The following is a 23,512-nucleotide window of genomic DNA, read 5'->3' as shown; positions in this document are numbered from 1 at the left end:
TGTAGTACGAGAATAGGAGGTCTAGAAGTTTGAGCTCTTCTAGATAGTCAGACCTGAGGGAATATGATAGAAATGATTGAGCACAGGTGTGAAGTTAGTCTCATCATAGATACTGGGTATTAGGAGCGAATGATGAGATCTCTTTGTTAGAGTTCCCTCTATCAAACCTTAAAAAAAGAAGCTATTTTATAACAATTTTTTATTCTTCCCATGTTCCGTCTGGACATTTTCCCATACCTTTCCCGTCTCTTAACCATCAAAACAATCATAGTACATAATAGGTAAAAACTTACCACAACCAGATTGACCAGCTTCTTATAGTCCATCATCCTGTGTTTCTGATTACCCAGATGAAATTCCGATGTCTTCTCCAGAAACCGATGTGTCACCTTATCAATCTGTTCTCTCACCGATTCATTCGGATCAGTCAACGTTGAGTCCACCAACTCTTGTTTACCTAAAAGAGAAACCCTTTATCATCGCAACACACACGGTCTAGGACAAAAGAGGATTTAAGGAGAAAGGCCCATAGTACCGTGCTTTCTTGCCACAAAGAAGGTACCGACTTCCAATGCCTACCATCGAAAAAAAAAAAAACAAAAAACGATGCCCACCATCGAAGGAACGAGCGGGAGCTGAGGATGGGGAGCGGGACGTTGTTCCAGAGGTCTATTGAGGAAATGAAGAAGGATTTGGCAAAGGATACAGGTTAGGGCAGTGGTTCTCAAACTTTTTTTTGGCCGCGGAGCACCAAGCAACTGCTGTAAACTTTACGGAGCACCCCCCCCCAACCCTTTAGGAATTTTTAAAAATAATTCGGAATGGTTCGGAAATGTTCGTTAGCGTACGGCTTGTTCCAATACTTCCCATTTGACTAAACATATTCGTGCGATTTTTTTTTTTTTTTTTTTTTTTTTTTTTTTTTTTGTTTTTTTTTTTTTTTTTTTTTTAATGCGGTAAGAAAAATGAAACTATGCGGAGTACCTGGAAGCTCTTCGCGGAGCACCTGAAAGCTCTTCGCAGAGCACCAGTGTGCTCCGCGGAGCACAGTTTGAGAACCACTGGGTTAGGGCGTTAGAAACCCTTTTTGATTAGATGGGGGGGGGTCACTTACAGTGTAGATGGGGGGGGGGTCACTTACTGTGGCGCTCACAGTGTTTTGTGGAACAGGGTTAAGTAGGGAGCCCTCTTCCGAGCTCTATAGTTCACTGACCCACAGATACTTACTGATTTTCAATGGCGATATATTGACTATGGACACAGTTGATTCTGATGGTACCAAAGTCTACAATGCAAGGATATACGGCCAAATAAGGAACACACACTGTTCCTCGCACTATGATTTTAATCCGAAGTCCTTCCTTGATCTGGAAGAGAGAAAGTGCTTGGTTCGTAGGGGGAGATTTTTTTTTTTTTTTAAATTGTTATTATTATTTTTTAAAACCAAAATTACTAAAAAATCTGAATAATTTATTTGTGGTAAAGCTGAGAGCCTCTTTACAATTTTTGTGGATATCGCAGCATTACTAAGAGCCTCCTTTACTGTCATGTCTATATTTATTTTTTATTACTCTGGTAGTGCCGTCACTGGTCGCTACTCGATTAAAGTACCTAGCTACTCAATTGTCCTCACGAGGCTGAATGCCTCCGGAACCCAAGCACAGAGCCGGAAAAAACCTTAAACTCGCCAGGAATCGAACCCAATGACACTCAGTTGTCCTGACGAAGCTAAGTGCACCCCGGAACTCAAGCACAGAGCTGAAAAAACTTCGACCGCGTCGGGAATCGAACCCAAGACCTCCAGCGTCCAAGCCTAGGTAAAACCTACTTACCTCCAACACCAAAGGATATTTCACACACTGGGCGTGCTCCCTGAACACAGTTTTCGAGGGAGCAAATTTCACCACTAGGCGTCGCACTTCGCTTACTCCCAAAGTCCGATCCCCACGCATAACCATGCTCAGGCCTAGATAGGAAAAGTCATGACGTTGCTTCCCCTTGCTTAGAGCAATAGAGGTAGGTATGTGGGTGACATTGGACAGCACAATGCTATGGGTACGTTGCTCACCCACGGAAATGTTACCGAAGTCTGGAGAAAAAATAGGGAGGGAGGAAGTACATATAGGAAAGGTTGGAAAGGGGGAAATGAAAATTAAGGAAGGAGGGAAGGGAGAGAGAGGAAGGGAGAAAGGGGAGAGAGAAAGAGGAGGGGGAGACTTTTCGGTATCTCCATTCGGCAGTAAGGAAATTCCATACGAAGGCTGGAATTGAACCCACGTCCTGTTTACCAGGCGAGGGTCTTGACCACAACACCACCAAGGCAGGACTTACCTATAACATAAGGAGCCACTCTGACTGGCCACACCTGTTGGTCACTCAACAAGTCTGCCTTCTGATTGGTCAGTTGATATTTAGCAACTCAGGCTCTCTCTAGCACTTACCTATAACATAAGGAGCCACTCTGACTGGCCACACCTGTTGGTCACTCAACAAGTCTGGCTTCTGATTGGTCAGTTGATATTTAGCAACACAGGCTCTCTCTAGCGTTGCCTGTATGAGAGCAATTGATGGCATGGGGGTCTGAAAAAATGAATTGAACCCACATAAATAATAATAATAATAGTAAAAATGGAAATAACAAGAGATTAAAATTCGACCAGATATTCAGGTCCATTTCTGTGGCCGAGTTGTTCAAAGCACTGACTTTCAACCCACAGGGGTACTGGGTTCGAATCCCGTCTAGAGTAGAAATTTTTTGGCCAAACTTTTCCGTTATCGCATAGATATGGATGCAAAAGAGTGTGCGTTGAAAAAATGCAAAAGTGGTTCGGAGTTTTAGGTAATTAAAAAGAAGAAGAAGAAGAAGAAAAAAAAAACTTGGGACAACTTACCGATTTCAGGGGCGGAGTAGCATATGATGCACACGCCCTGTTTATCATCAGGGCCGGAATCACAGGGAACTTCAGATGGGGGCGAGGTCAGATATATGCCCAGGGGATCTTCAAGTAAGTTGTTATCCGTTAAGTAGGCTATGTATTCTGAAACGAAACAAACCAGAGGTTCAGTAAACTGTGATCGGTTTCCCGTAGGGAAGACTCATTCAAAAGTACAATTAGCAAAAATGTCCTTTAGGTGTTCACCTATCTTTCAAGGTGTCCGCATCAGTTCGATTGATATTTGTAATTATGTATTTCAATTATCCTTTCTTAGTTGCTTGTCGACTGTTATGATGTTGGTATAAAAATAAAACAAAGTATCTCGTTAAAAAAAAGTGTTCGCCAAATGTCATCAAAATCGGTCAAACTATTCGGGAGTTTAGAGAGTATCTTAAGGGGTCTCACCTCGAATATCTTCTTCGCGAACTATTATTTCAGACACCTGTGGTGGTGTCTCCGCTACTAGAAGGAGGGAGCTCGGTTCTTTAATCCTAGTGTTATAGTGATATTATATAGGGGTAGTATACTCAATCAATCATGTTATAGGGGAGTTGTACTGATATTATACGGCTTTTACCTCGAATATCTTCTTCGCGAACTATTATTTCAGACACCTGTGGTGGAGTCTCCGTTACTAGAAGGAGGGAGCTAGGTGCTTTCATTGCCAAGGCGGACCGATTTCGGCCTATTCGACCACTTTTGGACTTCTTCGTTTTGGGCGTCTCCTTTTCTTTTCCTTTCTCCTTCTCCTTTTCTTCCTTTACATCGGGGAACTCTGTAAAATAAAATAATAATAGTGCTACATTAGACTCCTGTGGTGTGTGTCGTAGCATGACCATCCCGTAGTATGACTCTCATCAGATGGGAGAGAAGAGACACCCTACTTCCCATTTAGGTGCTGGGTCAACACGAGAACACCAGAAAGCAACCCATACAAATATTTACAATCGAAATTAAAATACATTTTTTTTTTGTCGACTCTGGGATTCGAACTCGGGATCTTCTGCATGGCAAGCAAGCGCGTTACCACTGTTTTCCGTGGCCCATCACGGGACAAGCAAACTAAAACGAAATCGTCTTGGTAAAACCTAAAACTCAATTCGTTCGATACCCTTCTTACCTCTGATAGATATGTTCTCATTCTCAGACTCTGGGAACATGGTCTTCACAGATTTCTTCATCGTTAACCACTCCCTAGTTCCAGTCTCCATGAGCTGATAGAAATGATTGAGCACAGGTGTGAAGTTAGTCTCATCATAGATACTGGGTATTAGGAGCGCGTCTTTCTTGTAGTACGAGAATAGGAGGTCTAGAAGTTTGAGCTCTTCTAGATAGTCAGACCTGAATAAATAATAATAGTGCTTACTTATACTCCTTGAATAGCAATAAAGAGTGTTTTATCTCATCACTAGGGTAGGTACTAGAGTTATTAATTCTCAAACAATGTTGAGGATAAAATTCCTCACCTCGGCTGGGCTCAAACCCCAAGAATATCAGGGTACAAAGTACAAATGATGATATATTTTTGGTCTTTTTAATAGCAAAGTTCCTAAAAAAAGTGCCTAGTACCCTACCTCTAAATAAGTATCTACAAAAGTCATCAAAGTTGCGCCATAATAAGTACCTGCTTAAATAAGGTAAGTGACTTACTTCTGCGTTGGATACTGAAACAGAATCTCCACAGGGAACGGATTTCTGTTCTGTAGTTCACAGGTAAGTCCTTCCTCTTGTGTGTAAGGATGACGCAGACCAAAATCCAGCTTCCTTCTGGTCACTACTACACTAGGCTCCACTACATTCACTACAATCTGAATTCTGACAGGATCACCTATGTTGTCAATGTGGAGAGAGTAGTCTAGATTGTAGGACACCTGAGAAACGAAGTTTTTTTTTAATAATAATAAAAATGATTTTAAACAGGTTTAATAGAGGGAACTGTTACAAAAGGAAATCTTATCGTTTCGAAATCCAAGAGAAAGAGAAGGACAGGAGAAAGCCAGCCGTTCCGAGAACTAACCTTATCTGTTTATGATAAATTTCGCCCTGGCAGGAATCGAACCCGTGATCTCGCGCTTACAAGGTAGGCCCGCTACCTTGCATGCTAATCAGGCTGGCTGTAGTTAAAATCTTACATAAAAAAATCATTTGTGTGAATGCCGTGTAACTATTCGAATATGCAATGTGCAATACACAAATTAGTGGAGATGACAACTTCACTTTTACTAAGGGTAAGACACGGCTATGGCGATTAAAGATAAAGAGAAAGCTCCTACATGAACTTTATAATGGCAATCAAATTTTAACGGAGATTTAAACAGGACAGTAACTTTGACGATTAAAGAGAAAAGCTAGCTGTCACATAAAAATTATAATGGCAATCAAATTTTAACGGAGATTTAAACAGGACAGTAACTTTGACGATTAAAGAGAAAAGCTAGCTGCCACATAAAAATTATAATGGCAATCAAATTTTAACGGAGATTTAAACAGGACAGTAACTTTGACGATTAAAGTGAAAAGCTAGCTGCCACATAAAAATACAAAATAATAATGGAAATTTAAATCTTACCGGAGTTTTAGAGTGGACAGTAACTTTAACAAAGTCTATCTGTCCGGGACTCAATTCTCCCTCCATCTGAGAGAGCACCAAACGTTTCGCCAGCGCTCTTTCGCCAACACAAATCTTCCGCGATAATCTCCAGTGGGACTTCACAAGACCTCTGTGGGGGGAAAAACAAGAAAAAGTAAAATAGACGAATACTAGTACAAGAACTAGTACTTGTACCAGTGATCGACACAGCATACAAATTTGGGTAAAAATTATAAACGGATGTTCGATTCCTGAGTAAAATGTTGGGAAATATCCAATTTTGACGGCAAAACCGTGAAAAAATGTCTTTTAATAGGTGAAAAATTCAATTGGAATTCTGAACGTTCGTTTCACCGTAACTCAGAAACGGTTTGTCCGATTTTGCCAAAATTTGGCAGAATTGTTCAACGTTCAACACAAGAAGTAAAATTTTCACTAGTTTGTAGGTTTGATCAATCCTTCAGAGGTTAAAGGTTTTTCTTTGTAGAAATGTATGAGTTATTTGTGGGTTAGGACTTAGGAGAACTAAGCTGGTTATTGGTTCTTATGCGTTACCTGTTTATCCCAAGCAGAATAGAGGTAGCGACCTAGGGCGATATACTCATGTTTCACAGGTAAAATATACCTTGTTTATCCTGCTGGGATAGGACTGAAAAGTCCCTTTTCCCCCGCAGTCTAACCAAGGTCTCATATATTTGATACATTATGGGGGGTACATTTTACAAAGTAAACACCCTGATTAATTTAAAAAAAAAAAAGGGGAATGATAATAATAAAACAATAGTACCTAGGTGACTATGAAAGTAAGAAGAAGAAGAAGAAGAAGCAGAAGAAGAAGAAGAGAGAAAAAAAAAATGAGTAGTAAGAGCAGGGTATGAGAAGGCAGATCAGAAATGGGAGCAGCACATGGTAGAGATATAGGTGATCTCATACCCATCACTTTACATACGCACAGACATACGGACGCAATCAACACCACAGTGTGGTTTTTTTTTTTTTTTTTTTTTTTTTTTTTTTACAAAATTAGAAAGTACCTAAAAGGGCTGAAAGCAAATGAAAACGGTGCTTTACTAAACAAATTTCTGACTTTATAAGACAACGTTGTAGTTTATCAAAAAAGTTCTAACTTTATCAAACAGAGTTCTAGCTTTGTCAAACAAAGTTGTAGCTTTATTAAATAGAGCTCTAGCTTTATTAAACAAAGTTCCAGCTTTATTAAACTGCGATCTAGCTTTATCAACCAAAGTTCTAGCCTTGTCAAACAAAGTTCTCGCTTTACCTACTAAACAGAGTTCTAGCTTGGTTAAACAAAGTTTTAGCTTTATTAAATAGAGCTCTGGCTTTATTAAACAGAGTTCTAGCTTTTCTAAACAAAATTCTAGATTTATTGAACATAATTCTACATTTTTACTAACAAAGTACTACATACTAGAACATTGTGTCTTTAACAAAGTTCTACTTATTTTTATAAACAAAAATTCTAGGATCATTATTCTTACGTCTTGTTCCACTATTTCCCAGTTCGCATCCAGCCCATATCTATCATTGAGACTCTTGCTTCTCCCTAACACATTCGCCATATTTCTCCCACTGCCCATATTTCTCCCACTACCCATGTTTCTTCCACTGCCCATATTTCTCCCACTACCCATATTTTTCAAAAGGTGATTTCTCTTGGACAGACCCGACTTGGAGGATGTCATCTTGGACCCTGTTCTGGTCAACTCTCGAGAAGCACTGGTGAGGAATTTGTAGTTCTGAGAATTTGTACAGGAACGATTCCTGAGAAAGAATGGAATATGGAATAGAATGTTTATCTTTTACGTGATAACTCCCCTTCGGGTTCTCCAAGTTTGATCAAATTCGGCAAGGGTGGGGTGGTAGAGAATGCCATAGGCATTAACCCCACCCTTGATCAATTTTTTTTTTTTTTACTTATATCTATGTACATTATGTTACCATCTGTAAATAAATTTTCATCTAATTGTTTAATAACAATAATAATAATAAAGATATTTTGGAAAAGAATAAAATTTGGCAAAGATTTTTTTTTAAGCTTTTGGGTCTTGTTGGGGGTTTTTTTTTATTGATTTGAAAAAAAAAAAAAAAAAAAAAAAAAAAAAGTTGCTAAAGGGAACTGTAACAACGGAGGTGTCATCATCCCGAAACCGACAAAAGAAGGAGGACAGGATAGGAGAAAGCCAGCCGTTCCGAGAACGAACCTGATCTGTTTAGGATAACAGCCGTTCCGAGAACGAACCTTATCTGTTTAGGACAAAGTTCGCCCCCGGCATCAATCGAACCTAACTAAGCTGGTTATTGGTTCTTATGCGTTACCTGTTTATCCCAAGCAGAATAGAGGTAGCGACCTAGGGCGATATACTCATGTTTCAACAGGTAGACTCATGTAGTTACCTGTTATCACAACCATAGAGGTAGCGACTTAGGGCGATATGCTCATGTTTTAACAGGTAGACTCATGTAGTTACCTGTTATCACAACTGTAGAGGTAGCGACTTAAGGCGATATACTCATGTTTCACAGGTAGACTCATGTAATGAGGGGAGCGACGCGTGTGAAGTAGCACCTGCGGAAAAACGCTGAACGCAACCAGCAACATTTCTAAAGGAGGATGATGTGATACCTAGAAAAAATTAAGAAATATTAATTCAATCAAAGTATACAACTAATCAATTCTATCTATGTTCTATTATTTTAAAGAGGTGCTCATGAACACCTGGGTTTTATTCTCCAACAATCAATTGATTAAATTCGATTGTTGGAAGTACGGTATTTCCAGTGGTAAAGCTTTCCATCTAGAAGCTCCCCGGTTCGATTCCCGCCATCGATAAAAATTTGCACTTGTATTTCCATTCTAAACATTTCAACGGGTTACTTTCTGGTGTTCTCGTGTTGACCCAACACCTAAATTAGAAGTATTGTGTCTCTTATCGCCAATCTGATGTGGGACATACTATGGAATGGGCATGCTGTGACACGGACCATATGAGTCTAATGTAGCAGTTTTTTGTTGCGATATTATTTATTTTTATTTTTCAATGCTTCATCAACTTTTGGTTACCTTCAATCCCAAAGTTTGGGCATGTAAGTAACCCACCTACAACTAAATACTCACAATGAAATAAAACTTCTCCTGTACGAACCCCACACTGTGAGGCAAGTACTCAACCACCACGGTAGTGCTAGAGTGAGGAGGTACCACTGGCTTCTCCAAGGTCAGATGAACTCGCCTGTTGACCTTGTCACACGAGAGATGTGATTGGTCCAAACTGAGCTGTCGAGATCCTTTGTTGAACACCTTGAATTTGCCCGTGTGCTTTTCGCCAATTTTCTGTACAATTTGGAAAGTAAATAAATAAATGCCGTTTCTTTGTGTTACTATATCACAATTTTCGTGATCACTGCCAGTATTGTAGGATAATAGGATTTTTCCAAATATCTCAATAATCCAGCTCCCAACGTTTACCTAATACCTACCATGCTAGCACCGGTCGCTATGCGCATTTATATTACAGGGCTACTCACGAGGCTGAGTGAGCCCCGCAAAAGCCAGTCACGGAATCAATCATTTACATGATGCAAATTTTTTGACCCCGCCGAGAATCGAACTCCCGCGTGCAAGGCAAGCGCAGTGACCACTACACCATGGGAGCTGACTGTTTAGACTAGTAATTCTTACCACACACTTCAAGTCAATCACCACAGGCTTGACCGTATAGTACACATCATGGGCAGACGCCTGTATAGCCAACTCCTGGGCTAAACCCCCTGCCACCTGACAGAGAGCTTGGCCACTCACATCCACACCATATTTGGGATGGAAACAGGCTTCTATGATCTGGGTTTGATACGGGTCTATTGTACCGTGGGATGGCGTGAAACTGAAATACTGTGGGAAGAAAGAGGAAAAGTAGAATAGTTTTTATTTCGTAGCGATGAAACAACTGCTACATTGGACGCTTGTGGTCTGTGTCGTAGCATGCCCATCCCGTAATAGCATGCCCATTAATAGTACCTTGACAAACTTATCATCACACGTGGCATAGGATACAGACCACTCATTGGGTGACCAGGAGAAACTATACTCAACCGGGAACGGGCACCTATTGGTCAGAATGACTTGCATGCCTTGATGCTGGTAGAGAGACACCACCTGGTAGTCCAGAGACCGCGGGTTCAAGTCCAGACTGGGATAGTTTACTACTGCTACCAGAGGGATTTTGTCCTGATGGAAGGAGAAAGAACTTTTTTAACCTGTATATAAACTGTAGTTTACATCGGCCACCAAAGGGTTAAGCTCAAAAATGTTTTACTTAGAGCCCGTTTTAGCCTTTTTAGTTTAATAGGGGTACGGCTACTCTAGTTGTAGTCCACTTGCTTGCAAGGCTTTGATGACCACCATCATCAAAAAATTTGCACTCGCCTTTCGATCATAAAAATATCAAATAGCTTCTTGCTTCTTTTTGGTGTTCTCGTGTTGACCCAGCACCTAAATGGAAAGTATTGTGTCTCGTGTCGCCCATTTGATGAGAGGCATACTACAAGACAGGCATGCTATAACACAGACCACACGATTCTAATCTAACAAATGTTTCAATGGTGCGAAATAAAAAAAAACGGCGATGAAACACTCGAATCCAAATCGATGATGTTCCGTCTTATTAAAAAATAAAGCAAATTATTATTATATATATAAAAAAAATCTCACCTTTGCTTCCACACCCTTATATCTGAATTGCACACAATCCTGCAGCACATACGAGCTCAGGCCACGACAACACGAGCTCACATCAAAATGAACCACAAACTGAAACCGCGCGTTCGATTCCAGGACGCAACACATTTCTGTTTTCTTCGCCATTTCAGAGAGGGGTATGATCCTGATGGCTTCACTGACTAGGGATTCTTCTTCTACCGTGCTAAAATAAAATGGAATTCTCTTGGAGGGTTTCAGCAGTCAGCAGGAGGGTAAAATGAAATTTACAAAATACCTATCTAACAACAACAACATTAGTTCCTGAAAACTGAAAAGTACTTACTGAACTTAAGGAACAAAATGCTAAAAATCTACCATTCCCCCCTACCATACCACCAAGAACAAAAATCTACCAATAAAGTTATGTTTTTAGTCAAGTGACGACTCATTTTCTTCTTATTTTAAGTATCTAGGCGCACGGCAGTGGGCCAGGCCAAGTTCCGGCCTCAGCACGCCAGTGTGTGTATTACACGAAACATTTCAAGCCATTTTTACTCCCTTTACTCCCGCAGTCTAAGCAAGGTCTCATGTATTTGGTACAATATTTTCAAAAATAAATTACAATAGACCCTTGCTTAAATTAACACTTCAACACTTCAAGGTGTAAGAGAAAAAAGGAAATAATGAAAAAAAGAGAGAGAGAGAGAAAACAAAGCACGATCGTTCCTGAGAGGTAACGCTTGTCATGCAGAAGGTCCCGGGTTCGAATTCCTCAGTCGGCAAAAAGTTTGAACTCATATTTCTATTGCTTTTTTACTGTCACCATCACGGCAGCATTTAAGACTTTCCAAATATTTTACAATGTTTACCTACTTTGCTGACAGCGGCCGCTAAGCGCGTTTATGTTGTGGACAACTTCTGGGCTTTCGCCTGGTATCTACGGTTCTCAAAATGTAAGATGAAAGCAGACTTTGAGCTCTACTAGAATGATAAATAATGCATAATTTACAAAACTAATTAATGAACAAGAATGATCGTTCTTAGATCAATCTCAAGTCAAGATTGACCAATCAAATGCCTTGAGACTATGCTTAGCACGAACTTAAGAGCCAGCATTTTGTTCATAAATATGGGTGTAATGATCCCGTGGAATGAAGTTCGAATTCGTACCGTGTTCATGACATTTCTCTGATTAGAACTGATGTCAGGAGCCAAGTTTAGTTCTGAGTATTCCATTTGGTAGGAATGTTTATTCTGCTGGAAACACAGCGGCTGAACAATATAAACAATCTGATTGGTCACCTTAGTAATTGGGTCGGTACGCTTGAATCTTTTATTCTGCAAATAAAACACAAAATAGATGAAAGCCAGACTTTCCGAGAACGAACATTATCCGTTCAGGATATAGTCCACCCCGGGCGGGAATGTAACCCGCGACCTAGCGCTTACAAAGCAGACGCGCTACCAGGCAAGCTAACTAGGCTGGACAGGTCGCGGTTTCAATTCTGGCCCGGGTCGAACTTTGTCCTAAACAGATACGGTTGGTTTTCGGAATGGCTGGTTTTCTTCTGTCCTGATTTTGGTATGATGAGATAGAGGCGGATTTAACACGGATTCACTCATCAAAATTATGAAGCACTTCCCGATGTCGTAGAAACTTGAAATTTGGCAGGATGGTAGGTTATTTAGTACTTGACATGGTACCCCTTTTCCAAAATTCATTAGGAGCAAAATGGTTACTTGATAAGATTATTTTATAGAGAAACCAATAAACATTATCATTAATATTATCATTACCTGCTACAAGATTCGGTGTTTACTGATATCAGGTCTAGGGGTTGAAAGCTCGTTGTGCTGCCTACACTTTTGCTTCCTCTATGTAGAGCTTGATAGAGGGGAACTTCGGTGAAATGGTCTTCTTTAGGAGGGTCTTCTAAGTCTCCGTGTTTAGCTGCGTCTTCTAATGTATGATCTAGAAGGGAATTTAAAGGCCCAAGGACTTTTTGGGTTTTGTATATGTATGTTGGATTTCACCAATATTTATTCAGTCATTAGAACTCCTGTTAAGCTAACAGCCAGTTAAGTTCCATTTAATTTGTATTGGCTTAACAGGGCTGTTAACCTAACGGGCTGTTTGACGCTGGAAAGAAGGTTGGTGAAATCCACCAGTAGTCTTATAGACCCAACTGTCAAAATATTGGACACTGAGTCTTTAAGACTACAAGGTACACATTTACGATGGGCTTTTAGGACTAGAAAAAAAAAATGTTCAAATTTTGGAGACTGGTCCTTTGGAGGATAAAAATCGATAAACTTAGTAGCTAGCGGTAATAGCAAGTTGAATACATCATTTAACAACGGATCACTAGAATTAAACAAAGCAACGTTATGGTTGGTATCCGTTTGGGTGACCATCTGCTGACTTTTCCCATTCCCTGCCTCGGTGGTGTAGTGGTCAAGGCGCTCGCCTGGTAAACAGGAGGGCGTGGGTTCAATCCCAGCCGAGGTATGGAATTTTATCCTCAATATAATTTGAGAATTTGACCACAATAATAGTAGTAGCCTACTGCTGGAGTAAAGGGACTTTTCAGTCCTATGCGAGCAGTATAAATACGCACTATTATTATTCCCACTCAGACTGGGTTAAAGAATGAAAACTGAAAATAATAATAACTGAATATTTATCCAAATTACCTGAGTCTCCCAAAATATCAGCCATATCCCTGGCAGGAACATGGTCAATATATTCACCAGGACCAATCTCTTCACCAGGAACATGGTCATCCTTCGCAGCTTTTAATGTACACTGCGACCCTTCACTTAATATGATGAGATCTCTTTGTTAGAGTTCCCTCTATCAAACCTTAAAAAAAGAAGCTATTTTATAACAATTTTTTATTCTTCCCATGTTCCATCTGGACGTTTTCCCTTACCTTTCCCGTCTCTTAACCATCAAAATGGTGAAATACTCATATGGCAATCCAGATGTACAGACTCACTGGAGGTGAAATTGGAGGAGACAGTAGAGGAGGTGGAGTAGCTGGATGATGGGGTTGGATGGGATATGACTTCGGAGGTGTTTTCTGACGAATGTGCTGTAAGAGAGGAGGAAATACAGACTCACTGGAGGTGAAATACAGACTCACTGGAGGTGAAGTACAGACTCACTGGAGGTGAAATTGGAGGAGACAGTAGAGGAGGTGGAGTAGCTGGATGGTGGGATTGGATGGGATATGACTTCGGACGTGTTTTCTGACGAATGTGCTGTAAGAGAGGAGGAAATACAGACCCACTGGAGGTGAAATACAGACTCACTGGAGGTGCAATTGGAGGTGTAGGAGGAGGAGGACGAGGTGTAGCAGGATGATGGGGTTGGATGTGATGTGACTTCGGAGGTGTTTTCTGACGAATGTGCTGTAAGAGAGGAGGAAATACAGACTCACTGGAGGTGAAATACAGACTCACTGGAGGTGAAGTACAGACTCACTGGAGGTGAAATTGGAGGAGACAGTAGAGGAGGTGGAGTAGCTGGATGATGGGGTTGGATGGGATATGACTTCGGAGGTGTTTTCTGACGAATGTGCTGTAAGAGAGGAGGAAATACAGACTCACTGGAGGTGAAATACAGACTCACTGGAGGTGAAGTACAGACTCACTGGAGGTGAAATTGGAGGAGACAGTAGAGGAGGTGGAGTAGCTGGATGGTGGGATTGGATGGGATATGACTTCGGACGTGTTTTCTGACGAATGTGCTGTAAGAGAGGAGGAAATACAGACTCACTGGAGGTGAAATACAGACTCACTGGAGGTGAAGTACAGACTCACTGGAGGTGAAATTGGAGGAGACAGTAGAGGAGGTGGAGTAGCTGGATGGTGGGATTGGATGGGATATGACTTCGGACGTGTTTTCTGACGAATGTGCTGTAAGAGAGGAGGAAATACAGACTCACTGGAGGTGAAATACAGACTCACTGGAGGTGAAGTACAGACTCACTGGAGGTGAAATTGGAGGAGACAGTAGAGGAGGTGGAGTAGCTGGATGATGGGGTTGGATGGGATATGACTTCGGAGGTGTTTTCTGACGAATGTGCTGTAAGAGAGGAGGAAATACAGACTCACTGGAGGTGAAATACAGACTCACTGGAGGTGAAGTACAGACTCACTGGAGGTGAAATTGGAGGAGACAGTAGAGGAGGTGGAGTAGCTGGATGGTGGGATTGGATGGGATATGACTTCGGACGTGTTTTCTGACGAATGTGCTGTAAGAGAGGAGGAAATACAGACTCACTGGAGGTGAAATACAGACTCACTGGAGGTGAAGTACAGACTCACTGGAGGTGAAATTGGAGGAGACAGTAGAGGAGGTGGAGTAGCTGGATGGTGGGATTGGATGGGATATGACTTCGGACGTGTTTTCTGACGAATGTGCTGTAAGAGAGGAGGAAATACAGACTCACTGGAGGTGAAATACAGACTCACTGGAGGTGAAGTACAGACTCACTGGAGGTGAAATTGGAGGAGACAGTAGAGGAGGTGGAGTAGCTGGATGATGGGGTTGGATGGGATATGACTTCGGAGGTGTTTTCTGACGAATGTGCTGTAAGAGAGGAGGAAATACAGACTCACTGGAGGTGAAATACAGACTCACTGGAGGTGAAGTACAGACTCACTGGAGGTGAAATTGGAGGAGACAGTAGAGGAGGTGGAGTAGCTGGATGGTGGGATTGGATGGGATATGACTTCGGACGTGTTTTCTGACGAATGTGCTGTAAGAGAGGAGGAAATACAGACTCACTGGAGGTGAAATACAGACTCACTGGAGGTGAAGTACAGACTCACTGGAGGTGAAATTGGAGGAGACAGTAGAGGAGGTGGAGTAGCTGGATGGTGGGATTGGATGGGATATGACTTCGGACGTGTTTTCTGACGAATGTGCTGTAAGAGAGGAGGAAATACAGACTCACTGGAGGTGAAATACAGACGGGCAAGGATTTTGTCGAGGGGGAGGGGGAATTTTCGGAGCCTGGTCTAAAACCAAGGAGAAAATTTAAGACCGAGGGGGGGGGAGGGGTAGACCCCTTGCCCCCTTAAATACGGCCCTGATGTAAGCTAGTAGTAGTTCAATGTACTGTAGAACCAGGGCCGTATCGAAGATTTTGTCGAGGGGGGTCGTACGCTCCAAACTTTCGGAGTCTGGCCAACAGTAAAGAGGTTGTACAGGCTGCTACTATAGTATAGAAAAATGAATTTTGCACTTGTTGCTAGATTCTGGTCTAGCGTTTCTTGGGGTGCGGTACCTGTTGTTGGCTGAACAGAGTGAACAGGCTATGCACTCCTATCTATGTATACTTACCATTGACAAATCCCAGCAGGTACATCTCACTCTTCACCACTCCAGGTGCACTCCCCACAGCACTCACTCTCACTACGCACTCCTCACCGGGACCTAGTGGAAATCTGTTGGGTTTTATATCCCAGGGACATCCACTAATGCGATAGAGGGCACCAGAACTGTCCGGTCTAGTGGACCAGAGGAGGTCGAAAACACTGGATCCGTAGTTGATCACTTTGAGTGGAAAACTAGTGGGGGAGTCGATATAGACACAACCTGGAAAATGTGACCGGTTTAACAAAGGTAGGTATGCATTAGGCCGTTTCCACTTGTCGTTCGGAAAAAAATCGTGTCGTGTGTAGTGGAAACACTCATTTAAATTACACACATTGCCTACAGAACACTTTGTGCCGTTTGGGGGAAAATCGTGTAGTGTGTAGGAACACTAGAAGTAAATATACAGACTTGCCAAAGCCAGCCTAGTTAGCTTAGTTGGTATGCCAAAGCCAGCCTAGTTAGCTTAGTTGGTAATAACATTTAGCGATTATCCTGATGGTATAATGTTCGTTCTCGGAACGGCTGGCTTTCTCCTATCCTGTCTTCTTTCTCTCTTCGATTTCGGGACGATAAGACCATAGCAGTTACAGTTCCCTCTGTCAAACCTCTTTTTTTTTTCAAAGACTTGCCAAAATCATACTGGGATATAATACAAGGCTCCGTCCTAATGCTATATCCAATACCACTCGCCATCAGCTCAACTTTCAACTTCTCACTATGCTTCACATGAATATACATTGCACTCGTGACGGTTCCCTAACTAGATTCACACTACATACTTATTTTTTTTTTTTTTCAAGATACTTACTAGCCAAGCTATCAGTTTCTGTGGACGTTGAAGAGCCCGCCGCTTTCATATCCCCGGGGACTTTATCCTTGGAACCCGTACCAGGCCGGGCCTGAGGGATAGTAGGGTCAGGGCTGGATGAAGCAGTGGGAGGGGGAACTCGTCTGAATTTCTGAGCCAGGGATTGAAACTTGGGCCCGCCGGGTTTTGTTGAGTACTTTTTGATTTCGTTGCGAAATTTCTATAGGAAAGGAGTGGGAATATTTTGTCTCATGATATTATTTCTATTGTGTAAAAAAAGGAGGCAAAAACCACACTCTACCGTAACAAAAAAAAATTACCTATTTTTAACAATGGATACTTACAAGTCTTATTATTCCGACTCGGAGTTTCGTCTTTTCCTTTTCAAGAGAAAAAGGCTCGGACCTATTTGGTTGAAAATTTTTGTGGTTTTGAAGAGTATTTAGAGTGACATAGGCTACATAAATGGAGCAGTTGAAAACGGGTAAAAATTAAAAATAAATGGTGTGATGTGACTTCGCAGGTGTTTTCTGACGAATGTGCTGTAAGAGAGGAGGAAATACAGACTCACTGGAGGTGAAATTGGAGGACATATAGGAGGAGGAGGAGGTGGAGTGGCTGGATGATAGGGTTGGATGTGATGGGACTTCGGAGTTGATTTCTGACGTATGTGCTGAAAGAGAGGAGACGAATATGCTATAAGGGAGAAGAAATTGAATTGAATTCTAAACTTTTCTGTAGGCTTCCCAGAATGACATATACCTCTGCTTGGAACACCGTTCCATGTTCTCTCAGGGATATGGATATATCAACTCATTGGCTCCATGTATTCCAGCACTCCATGTATAATAACAATAAACTCACCACATATAAGATCGCCACTACTCCAATCCCCACTCCCCGTCAAATAGAACGGATACCGCACTGCTATTCGCGTATACAGGGTGTCCCGGGTTGGATTGTACAAATCTACCGTGTGTTCCGCGTCCACACAGCGAACATTGGCGCTCAAATGATCCACCCGGAATATCAACTGCTCTGGACTAATCACGAGAATGGATTTGAGTAGTTGAACGCGCCACTGGGATTTCTCTATGATATGCAGATTGATTTTATCACCTGAGAAACAAATGATAATTATGTAAAGAAGAACACAATAACTTTTACTCTTCACAGTTGGGGGAGGGGTTTTTTATTGTTTATTCAAACAGACATGTTTCGCCATTGCTGGCATCATCAGTGTAAACTGTAAAAAACTGCACATAAGAAAAAAATTTTACAGTTTACACTGATAATGCCAGCAATGGCGAAACATGTCTGTTTGAATAAACAATAAAAAAAACCCCTCCCCCAACTGTGAAGAGTAAAAGTTATTGTGTTCTTCTTTTCAAGATGAATCTTCACAAAGTTACGTCAGAATCTATCAATATGATAATTATGTAAGTCAGGGTTTTGTCGAGGGGGGAGGGGGAATTTTCGGAGCCTGGTCTAAAACTAAGGAGAAAATTTAAGACCGAGGAGGGGGGAGGGGCGGACCCCCTTGCCCCCTTAAATACGGCCCTGATGTAAACTAGTAGTAGTTCAATGTACTGTAGAACCAGGGCCGTATCGAAGATTTTGTCGAGGGGGGTCGTACGCTCCAAACTTTCGGAGTCTGGCCAACAGTAAAGAGGTTGTACAGGCTGCTACTATAGTATAGAAAAATGAATTTTGCACTTGTTGCTAGATTCTGGTCTAGCGTTTCTTGGGGTGCGGTACCTGTTGTTGGCTGAACAGAGTGAACAGGCTATGCACTCCTATCTATGTATACTTACCATTGACAAATCCCAGCAGGTACATCTCACTCTTCACCACTCCAGGTGCACTCCCCACAGCACTCACTCTCACTACGCACTCCTCACCGGGACCTAGTGGAAATCTGTTGGGTTTTATATCCCAGGGACATCCACTAATGCGATAGAGGGCACCAGAACTGTCCGGTCTAGTGGACCAGAGGAGGTCGAAAACACTGGATCCGTAGTTGATCACTTTGAGTGGAAAACTAGTGGGGGAGTCGATATAGACACAACCTGGAAAATGTGACCGGTTTAACAAAGGTAGGTATGCATTAGGCCGTTTCCACTTGTCGTTCGGAAAAAAAATCGTGTCGTGTGTAGTGGAAACACTCATTTAAATTACACACATTGCCTACAGGACACTTTGTGCCGTTTGGGTGAAAATCGTGTAGTGTGTAGGAACACTAGAAGTAAATATACAGACTTGCCAAAATCATACTGGGATATAATACAGGGCTCCGTCCTAATGCTATATCCAATACCACTCGCCATCAGCTCAACTTTCAGCTTCTCACAATACTTCAGATGAATACGCATCGTACTTGTGATGGGTCCCTAACTAGATTCACACTACATACTTACCAAAATCATACTGGGATATAATAGAGGGCTCCGTCCTAATGCTATATCCAATACCACTCGCCATCAGCTTAACTTTCAACTTCTCACTATGCTTCACATGAATATGCATTGCACTCGTGACGGGTCCCGCATTCATTAGATAATAGAGGGCTCCGTCCTAATGCTATATCCAATACCACTCGCCATCAGCTTAACTTTCAACTTCTCACTATGCTTCACATGAATATGGATTGCACTCGTGACGGGTCCCGCATTCATTAGGTTCACACTGAGAGTTAAATCCAGGGAGCTGTTAGGGGAGACAATACCTCGCTCTGGAGATACGGTCCATAGGTTATTCTTCTTCTCCTGGGGGGAAAATAAATAGAGAGGCCAAAGTAAAAATCACTTTTGGCGACTTACGTCCAATTTGGAGATTAAAATAGAAAGTAAAAAAATTATAATAAAGAAAAAAGGATTTAACGTCACTGTATAATGGAGCAGTTGCAAATGGATAAAAATTATTAATAAATGGTCGATTCCTATGTAAAAAGTTGTGAAAAATCCAAATCTGAGGTCAAAACTCCAAAAAATAAAAATTTAAAAGGTCAAAAATACAAATTTAATTTTCCGTTATAATGAAAGAATTCAAATAATAATAATAATAATAATAGACTCTTGAGTGGAAGGCAACCACTAGGCTAGGTTAACGCCTTAGGCGTTCTCTACCACCTAACCCTTAGAGCTCCATTATTATGTGGTCAAATTCTCAAATAATTGAGGATAAAATTCTTAAAAAATGGTTTTTAAGAATTAAAATGGTTTTTTAAAATGGTTTTGGATAAAATGGTTTTTTTTTTATTTTTCAAAGATGTGTGACGTCAGACTTCAGGCAGTTGCCTCGCTAGGTAGCGCCAGTATGCAAGCACGCTGGCGGAGGAGCAGAAAGAAATGCGCAGAAACGTATGGGCACAACCACATTAATGTGCTGCCTGCGAGGGAGCTTTGCTAGGGACATTTGATGTGACGTCATCGTGTACGGGAGCGCATGCCGTGACGTCAGAGTTCAAGATATACCGGTATTTTTTTAATCAATTTATCTCGGGATCTAGAAGTCGTAGAAGAAAAAGAAAATTCCGTTGGTCCTCATTTTCCTCATTTTCCTTGCTCTTTGACTTTGAAACATCACCCAAGTAAGCGCAACTGATCTATTGCTAAGGATTTTAATGACACGGGATTTACCCTCCCTTCGGCAAAAAGCTACCCGACTCATCAACCTCACCCAACCAGAGAAGGGCCGGGAAAAGCCAGCAGCACGCGAGTGCCAAGAAGGTCAACCATCCAGATACTAACCACGCCCAGCGTTGCTTCACTTCAGTGGTGCATTGGAAACTGGTGTATTCAGAGAGAGAGAGAGAGAGAGAGAGAGAGAGAGAGAGAGAGAGAGAGAGAGAAAACATAGAAATCCAAAGAAGGGAGGGAGAGAGAGAAAAGAGGGACAGAGTAAGAAAAAGACAAAGAAATGAAGAGAGAGAGAGATAGAGAGAGGAGAGGAGAGGAGAGAGACAGAGAGAGAGAGAAGAGAAAGAGAGAGAGAGAGAGCTTTAAAAAAAAGAGAAAGAGAGGGAGATGCTTGTTTTATTATTTCCTGGAAACGGCAGAAGTGATGGCAGAACAAAGTTGAAGTTTTCAGAGAATAGAATAGAAATATAAGTTAGAATAGATTAGAATAGAATTATGTAGAATAGAAATGTGTCAGGTAGAATAAAATTACGGAGAATAAAAATACTTGGAACAGAACTTTGAGAAATGGGAATTTCGAGTAGGTAATAATGATCCTAGGAAAAAGATTTTTATTGCGTCGCATATCAAGCTTAGTTCCTGCACATCCTGCAGGAACGGGAGTTTTCTTTCTTTCTTCTTCTTCTTCTTCTTCTTCTTCTTCTTCTTCTTCTTCTTCTTCTTTACGAGGTTTGAGAGAGGGACCTGTAACAACGAAGGTTTCATCGTCCCGAAATGGAAGAGAGGGATACTTAGGAGAAATAAATCAGCCGTTCCAAGAACAAAAATTATCTGTTTCATTCTTGTCTCTTTCGCCATAACTTTGGAACGACATGGCGAATTTTTTTTTCTTCTTTAAAAAAAAAAAAAATAATAATAAAAAATAAGAAAAATAATAGAAAGTAAAAAATATTGTTTCACCGCTGTTTTTATATCGTAGCATTGATGTGATCTACAATTTTGTACCCCGATCAGGAAATTTGGGGCCTCACAGGGGTCCTATTTCCAAGCTGAAAATGACGCTCGTGTTCGCACCATGTATGTTGTATTATCTGGGTTACAGGACACCCTGTAGTTGTGTTTTCTGGGTTAACAACACATCACATCGCTTGGGTTAATTCGAATGATAAGCATTTCCCATTATGATGTAGAAAGTACTACAGCTAACCCCATGTACCTACCTACTTCCTTTCAATTCCATTTTGTTAGATTGACACCAGTTGAATAAGGAGTTTAGGGAGTTTTGAAGAGAAATTGCATCTTGTTCATTTTTTACTATGTGACCCATCCGCAGGCGATTGCACGTGAGTGTGATCTGAGGGAATACGGGTTAGTTTATTGTTATATTATTTTTCTCATGATTAAATTGAGGGATACTCACATTGTGAGCTTAACCAAAGCAAATTGATATAGTTTCCCCCAACCTTTTGAACGGGGACCTGACCAACATTTGTAACAAGCATTTGAGAATGTTCAATACAGTTAAAAATTCTTCCAATAATGATTGACCCAATTGAAATTATTCCCCTTGGGTATGCCTCGGTGGTGTATTTCAGCAGTAAGTGATTTCTTCGAATAAAGTGATCCTCAGTCCAAGCTTATATCCTTTACAAATGGAGTGTGCCTGAAGGCACGTGTAGTGTACCAATAAATTCGACTATTTGTCAAGCTGTATTACCTTAATACGTGCAGAACATCCAGGCTGCACCACACCTCGTTCTGGTTCTACTAGGAATTCTCGAGGGCACGGGGGAGCACTCATCTCCTGGTAGGGGGCACTCAGGTAATCTTCATACGTGAGGGGAGACTCCCGCCCATCCCCATCAACGCGGATTAGGAATGAAACAGGATCGGGAGAGTTTGAGTGGAACTCTAGAGTGCGGGATACCGGGAATCCTGGAGAAGGAAAAAAGCATGAAAATTAATTTTCATTTAGCGTATAGCATTGGAATATTTGCAACTAACAGAAGACAAAGTAGGTAGGGTAACATTGTTTGGTAGGATAACAAATTTACTTAAAGAACAGCTTCGATATAAGGTCGACCTACAACACAGCAAAGCAGCATACAACCAATTGGATTAACCTTTTCTCATCTTTTGCTTGGTTTATAATAATCACTAAAATGGACATAACACTCGAATTAAGTAAATATAATAGTGTTTATATCTGCCGAGAATGTACTTACCAAACGATACATTCCCGAAGTCAATAAGAGGAGAACAGAACTCTAGTGAAACACTGCGGACTCGACCACTAGGAAAATGAAAGAAAATTAGAAAATGAAACGCCAAAGAAAACACAAATATGTTGTTCTATCCCAGTAGCTATGAGATACCACTCGTAATCGGGGGTTGGGTTGTGCAATATTTCTCAAAGTTTCTTTTTTTTTTTTGATATATTACGTTCTTATTTCTTTAGTAATATTACTTTTGTGAAGTGCAAAATGAAGAGTGTCTTTCTTGAACTAATGCTTGGACCCTGTTAAACAAAGGACTATGCACTTCTCACTTCACCCCCACAAACCCCTTCAAATTAATCCTCACCTCAAAATGAACTTCAAAGTCTCCTCAGATTCGACAATATGGAAGCGAATCTCCTCCGTAAACTCCCCAACACAAGGACTCCGGTATTGTAAACTGAACGCTTGGTAGGAGCCAGGCGTAAGTTCAATATAGTCAGGGCAACAACAGATTTGGCCCCCAAACACCAGACGCTGCTCTCTGAAGTGGATATACCCAGGGATGTCACCTACGTTTGTAATGAAGATCTGGGGAGAGGAGGAAGAGTACGAGTGGTGAAATGAAGCTCAGACATGTGGTTACATGAACTAGTGGTTCAATAATCTGTAGAACTTATTCGAAACAACCAATTTCAGCACTTGACAGAAGAACCCCTTCTTCGGCTCAAACCTGAAATGGAGAAGAATTACAAGTCAGACACGGTTGGTCTAGTGTTAATGCGCTTGCTTGCATGCAGAAGGTCGGGTTCGAATCCCACCATCGACAAAAATTTGTACTCGTTTCGATTGCAAATATTTCAACGGGTTACTTTCTGGTGTTCTCGTGTTAACCCAGCACCTAAATGGGAAGTATTGTGTCTCTTCTCGCCCATCTGATGTGAGGCATACTACGGGATGGGCATGCTACGACACAGGCCACAAGCGTCTAATGTAAAAAAAAAAAAAAAAAAAAAAAAAAAAAATATAGCGAATTGACATCACTGTTTAACTGCTAAGGTCTTTGTGACGTGACGGGGTTTTTTACGTTTTTAGTGACGAGGGTTTTACCCTCCATTCGGCGACAAGCTACCCGCTTCCTTCACATTGTCACCCATCCGGATACGTATCACGCACAACGTTGCTTAACTTCAGTGATCCATCGGAAACTGGTACATG

At 41.4% G+C, this 23,512-nt stretch overlaps 2 protein-coding genes across 2 annotated transcripts; both read right to left on the bottom strand.

The window, feature by feature from the left end:
- Positions 1 to 293: 293 nt before the first annotated feature.
- On the bottom strand, positions 294 to 13,027 carry LOC113468333 (the record flags this gene model as incomplete). The annotated part of the gene is made up of 11 exons (XM_026825159.1): positions 12,938 to 13,027; positions 11,414 to 11,581; positions 9,227 to 9,436; positions 8,663 to 8,878; positions 8,016 to 8,170; positions 7,026 to 7,308; positions 2,442 to 2,580; positions 1,833 to 2,089; positions 1,228 to 1,367; positions 631 to 635; positions 294 to 457 (listed from the first exon to the last, which is right to left on the bottom strand). Coding segments are annotated over exons 1-11 (1,827 nt in total), but the record flags the coding sequence as incomplete, so codon positions are not given.
- Positions 13,028 to 18,992: 5,965 nt separating this feature from the next.
- On the bottom strand, positions 18,993 to 23,451 carry LOC113468332 (hydrocephalus-inducing protein homolog). The gene is made up of 6 exons (XM_026825158.1): positions 23,431 to 23,451; positions 22,662 to 22,885; positions 22,304 to 22,371; positions 21,796 to 22,013; positions 21,394 to 21,432; positions 18,993 to 19,205 (listed from the first exon to the last, which is right to left on the bottom strand). Exons 1-6 carry the CDS (start codon positions 23,449 to 23,451, stop codon positions 18,993 to 18,995), a joined length of 783 nt encoding a protein of 260 aa, XP_026680959.1.
- Between the last annotated feature and the right edge of the window lie 61 nt (positions 23,452 to 23,512).

The sequence above is a fragment of the Diaphorina citri genome, unplaced genomic scaffold, assembly GCF_000475195.1.
Source record: "Diaphorina citri unplaced genomic scaffold, Diaci psyllid genome assembly version 1.1 scaffold709, whole genome shotgun sequence".
NCBI classification, from domain to species: Eukaryota; Metazoa; Arthropoda; class Insecta; order Hemiptera; family Psyllidae; genus Diaphorina; species Diaphorina citri.
Note: the sequence above shows the minus strand (reverse complement) of the source record. Positions and strands in the feature narration are given on the sequence as shown.